The sequence below is a fragment of the Cenococcum geophilum genome (assembly GCF_001692895.1).
Source record: "Cenococcum geophilum 1.58 unplaced genomic scaffold K441scaffold_46, whole genome shotgun sequence".
Taxonomy (NCBI): Eukaryota; Fungi; Ascomycota; class Dothideomycetes; order Gloniales; family Gloniaceae; genus Cenococcum; species Cenococcum geophilum.
In genome coordinates this window covers 708,579-714,578 of record NW_027137604.1, presented here as the reverse complement: position 1 = coordinate 714,578, position 6,000 = coordinate 708,579, and the positions used below count along the sequence as shown (strand labels likewise).

The 6,000-nt window shown below is 35.1% G+C and overlaps 1 protein-coding gene across 1 annotated transcript; it reads right to left on the bottom strand.

The window, feature by feature from the left end:
• Positions 1-655: 655 nt before the first annotated feature.
• K441DRAFT_578840 (uncharacterized protein) lies at positions 656-871 on the bottom strand (the record flags this gene model as incomplete). Its single annotated transcript, XM_067644307.1, has 1 exon — positions 656-871. A coding segment is annotated over one exon (216 nt), but the record flags the coding sequence as incomplete, so codon positions are not given.
• Positions 872-6,000: the final 5,129 nt, after the last annotated feature.

Below are 6,000 nucleotides of genomic sequence, written 5' to 3'. Positions count from 1 at the left end.
CCTTAATTGCTTCCTGTGATGTAGAGGCCTTAGGCTCTGTTAAAGCGTTCTCCCTATTTATATTAATGAAGTCCCTAATAGGAATTAATTGCCTAATTTACCCTGCCTGGCTAAGCTGCTGTAAATACACCTCTAGATCGGCCTTAAGCTAAGGCTCGCTGTACCCGCTTGGCGTACCCTAGGGGCCCTCGCGGGGTCTAAATATCGTTAAATGCGTGAAGCAATTTATTACGGTTTGAGGGCTAATTTTATGCCATGCTGCGATAGCCCACTAAACGGCCCTAAGTACGTTTATCGTCTTAAGGGGGTTCCTATCTTGTTCCACCTGATCTACCATATAGGATAGCCAGTAGCGGCGGTAATAGGCTTTAAAGGTTTGAATTATACCCTAATCTAGAGGCTAATAGAGAGAGGTAACGTTTTTAGGCAGGAATTCGACCCTAGTGTTAAGCAAGCTGGCGCGCTCTAATATCGTAAGTATACCCCCAGTATGGCTAGGAGCGGAATTAATAAGTAGGAGGACCTTCCTGCCGCCTATTAAGCCGTTAAACCACTTGATATAATTAAGGAATATTAACGCCGTTATTTAGGCCTTCTTGTTAAACCTCTAGGCGAAGTTAAGGCCCCTAAGGTTGCTGCGCTGCGTGCTAAAATATTAAGGATTCTTTGCTCTTCTAATGATCCATAGGGGTATAATATGGCTGCCGTCTACGTTGCTACAGTGGACGGTTATTATACGCTCCTTCTGCTTTTTGGTGCCTAATTGCCCTATAGTTGCAAGTCCTATATCCGGCGTGGCCTTATAAAAAAGCCCTACCTTATCTATATTGTAGACGTCTTGATTTGGGTACGCATCTACTATAACCCTAAGCTCCTACATGCGCTCCTTAGCGCCCTCTATATCTGCTGACCCAGCCTCGCCGTGTAGTTTCCGTCTTAATATTCAATTCCTTTTCTTAAAGTTATTAACCTAACCGCTTAAGAAGCTAGGCTATTGTTGACCCTAATAATACGCCATTATATTCCAAAGCTTTATTGCTATAGCCCAAATAAGGTCGCCGGTAACGAGTATATCAGCGGCCTGCATCCGCTGTTGCCATTTAAATAGCGCTTCTTTAAGGTTAGGATTGTTAGGAGCTCTACGCCTCTTAAAGCCCTCCTTACCGCGTTAAAGGACCAGTAAATTAAGGTACTTGTATTTAGGCTTTAAAGAGTCTAATATAATAGACTGTCGAATAGGGCGTTGAAATTGATCGGTAAAAAAGCGAGTAGCGTCTCTCTGAGGTTTTCTAGGGTTCTCGCGGTAGTATACCTGGATTTGCTGCCTTTTATGCTCTAAAACACTATGGCGGCGGAGGCGCTTAGGGTCGTCCTTACGCTTCGCCATTGTATAGGGCAAGAGGGGTGTTAAATTAATGAATATTGATGGCTGCCGTGCTGGTTTGTAGGCTTAAGAGTAAGGGTTGATGCTTCTAAAAATAGGGTTTTTAACACCAAAATATCTCGCGCTATACCGTTCTTGTATAAGAGAGCTTTGAACGTAACGGCGTATTAAATTTGAACGTAAGCCTTATAAACCTTATAGTAAAATTAACTGTTCATGGCTATTGACCGTTATACCGTAGAAGAACGGTGTACCAAGAGAACGTTAAAACGCGGCTTTACTGTACTACGGGAAAGATTTTACGCGGAGTCTATATGCCTAAAGGGGGCCTTAAGCAGTTGATACTAAATAATACCCGTTAACTTAAGCTAGATAAGGTTGTTAGTGCAGCTAGGAATAAGTTTAATAACCTTTAGAAGTGGATATTTATAAGTTTTATTATGGACGCCATCTAATACGCATATTCTACTACAGTTAATAGTATATTTAACTCTAATATAAATATTAAATATCCGTATATACTAGTAATTAATATTCTCCCTTATAGAAGGACAGAGTATATAACTCTAGGACCTATTTTAGATAGTAAGGCTTCTATTAATAGTAACTATCGCGTAATAGAGAATATCTTCCTAAAATAACTATAGTATAATTACGAAACTGCTTTTAATAACTGGCTTTTTCTAGTATACGGAGATTAGAAAACCGTAAAGCTTATCTAATTATATAAAGAGGAGCGGGTTAAGGCGGAAGGTGCGTATAATAGCTATAAGTGGGTATTACCTATTCTAGGGCTATAGTATATGCGATTAAACTTCCTATATATAATTATGCGTACGTTCTATAGGGGTAAGGAAGCCGCGTAGCAGTTTTTAGCGCTTTACGCCTATATAAACTACTTAGGACGGCGTAATATTCCTAGGGAAAAGGCCCTATTTTATTATATGGAAGAGCTAATCCTCTAAAGCTTTAACGCTTGTGTTATTATGTTATTCCTACTCTATATCCGCAATAAGTGTAATATTAAGGCAGATAGTAAGGCTAAGCGATATATACAAAACCTATCTCCGCAGTAATTTCTAGAGCATATTAAGGATATCCGCATAGCAGCTTTTTTAAGAGATGTATGCCGTGATGTAAATTAGCGCTTAGAGCTACCTGCTAACGTATATTAGCTAGCAGTAACGTTATCCTCTATAGGTATATTAAGCTCTGCCGCTAATAACTATAATATAGAGTTCTTTAATTATATCCGGTTTTTATAGGTTATTAATACTTATAAGCTTCTAAAATACGCTATTAAGTATGCGGATATCGGACTACTAAAGCGTATAATCCCCTACCTTTGCTTATACTTTACTAAAAGCTTATTAAAGAACTATATATATAATATGCTAATCCTATAGCAACTAGTTAAAATAAGCGCTTATAATTTAGTACTTTAATGGGCTATTCTTACTAATAGTTTAGTTAACCTTTAAGGGCGGCTAGATAGCTTCTTTAAGACGGATCGCCTTAATAAACTACTAAATTTTTAACTTAAGGAGTTGCTCTAAACGTGTGGGAATTTAATATTTAGTATAGATGAGCTGTTTAAATAGAGTGTTCTTATAATAAGTTATACTAGCGCGCTCCGCGATATTTTTAAGTATATATTTAGTAAATATATAAACAGCGAATATATAACTAAGTCTCTAGCGCTAAATATCCGCTATCTTACAGATTAGATTAGGAAGGATTTAATTATATAATATACGCGGCACTTAGTGGATTTTAAGGCTCCTTCGCTTTTATAATATGGATATAAGAAACTTATAAAGGATAGCGTAAATATATTTAACGCCTTTCTATTAACTATAGCTGGTTTACTATTTAATCCCCTTATATATAGCTTTAGTAATACTAATAAGAATATAGAGGTATTAGGGGAAGCTACTAAATATATTTATATAGTTTATTGTCCTAATATTATACCTATACCTCTACTAATATATATAATAGTTAGTGTATAAGTTACTTAATAAATGCTAAGAGTAATAGTAATATATTATTTTAATTGCGGATATACTTTTATTATACGTTAGCGTATATAGGACGTTAGGTTTAAGGCACCTACTATTCTTTAACTTAGATTAGAGCGGCTCTTATAGGGTAGTATTACTGATTTTAATATATAGATGTCTTATATTAGCGGTTTACTATATAACCCTTATAAGGACGGATTTAATAAGGCTACGGATAATATACTAGAGGACTTTTAAATACTTAGGCTTTTAGTACGTTTCTGTCTTAATATATTAATCAAGTTCTTTTTATTAATATTAACTCTAGCTAGCGTATAATCTTCTTAGTGCGTAGTATATAATATAGCAGTAGGCTATTTTATAGTGCAGATATATAAATATCTATATCTTAGTTTATGCGGATATCTTTATATTAGCTTATATGGATATTATTATCTTAGCTTATATAGATATTACAATATTAATTAAGTATATCTATTAAATATAAGGTAGAGACTTAATTTCTATATATATAGTAGCAAAAAGGTATAAGCTACTATTTCATTATTATAAATTAGTAATAATAGCTAGCCTATAGCAACAGCTAACTTATATTTACCTATATTTAATATCCGGTAGCCTAGTATTACGTATAAGCGTAATAATACCACGCCTTAGGAACGCAAGCTTATCCTTTATCTTACTTAGAGAATCTTTAAACTTACTAAACTGGCGATCTATAGCTTAAATATCTTTTACTATATTAGTCACCCGTTTATAAACTATATTAACGTATGCAGAAATAGCGATTGCTAAATATACCCTAATAGATTCCGTGCTAGTGGAAGTAGTAGTAGTAATGGCAGTACCTAGCGTGCTAGTAATTAGTAAAAGAGTTAAAGGAGCAGCGGCAAAGCGGGTGCCTCTACGGCCGCGTATACTACTGCAAGTAGGAGTCTTAATGGGAGGGAAGGTCTTAGTAGGGGGAGGCGTAGTAGCGCGGGCGGAGATGGTGCGAGAATGAAGCTATGCGGATATTAGTAATATCCGTATTATTAACACGCGGATATTATACCTTCTTAGTAGGCGTTTTAGCTGAACTATTAGCAAAAGCTAACTTTGCATGTTTTTTACGCTAAGGTATAACTGGCTCTAGATCCAGTAAACTTTCCTATACGTGTATTAGCTAGCAGAATAATAGTATACTAATAGCACGTACCTTTCCGTATAACCTACTACCTATATAATATCTTAAGTATGTACCCCTAAAATAAGGCCTAAAGTCCTTCTTATAAACGCAATATTTATAGCTATACTTCTTATATAGAGTATATAGCGGGTTATATAGCTTACTAAAGCTACTATAGCTAGAAGCGTTGGACATATCGTAAGGACGGCTAACGCGCTAGTGGTAAGCGAACTAATAGTGCGATAGCAGAATATGGCAGAATATGGCAGGATACGGCTAATACACTAGTGGTAAGCGAGCCAATGGCGAGGTGGCAGAACATGGCAGAATATAGCAAAACGCGCCTAATATATATATATGACGCGCGTCGCAAGTAGAAAAACAACAATCCACTAATAACACCGCATAGTATATATTATTATAATATATATATTCTGCACGTTATTAAAGCATACCAATACTAATTAGTAAGCGCGTATAGATTAGGAAATATGTATTAGTTTAGAAGATATCTAACGCTCCACCTTATAACGGCCTTATTTTAGTTAAAGAGAGTACTAAGGACAATCTGGAAGCTTAATAGCTTGCCGTCGCCTATAGACCCTTATTACTGCTAAGAATTAAATAATACACTCTAGATTTAGAAGGATATTGCTTCCCACCTTATTAAAAGTTAAGTTTTTAATAACTTATATTAACTACCCTTACTCCTTTCTTACAAATACTATAAACACTCTCTCTCTATAAATACTAACACCCTCTATTAACAACCTCTTTATAACTAGACAAGATGGCTACACCTATAGACTAGAAGGCAGAAGTAGAGTAATAGAAGAATAGAATTAATATATAAACTATAACCAATAATAATATTATAAACTATATTTAGTTTAAGATATAGGAATATAATAATAATAACTCTGTTAATAGCGCTTTATAGGACTACTTTTAAAAAGACTTTAAAGAGTTTATTATAGATACATTCTCTTAAGCTAGCACTAAAACCCTTAAGAATCTTTTCCTCCTTCTTTATAAAGGAGGAGTATACGTATATAAGAACGATAAACATACTAAGCTTGCATAAGTTTTGGCTAATATACTACTTAAAAAAACTTAATATAAATAAAGCCAAGAAGAATTTAATAAAGCCTATAAGGAGCAATTTAATGGTACCTTTAAGTCTAATATACTTACTAATATATTTATACGCGGCTTAAAACATAAGACTGCATAAACCCTTATACCTTAATTAATACCCAAAAGCACACCTATAACAACTCCACTAATGTCTTAAATAACTCCGCCTTTAAGTCTACTACTCCTACCTCCATAGGCTATAATACCTACTACTACTATACCCGTTGCCATAGCACCTACTTCTATACTAGGGTATAGAAAGGAACTAGCGAATGCAGCTAAGTTAT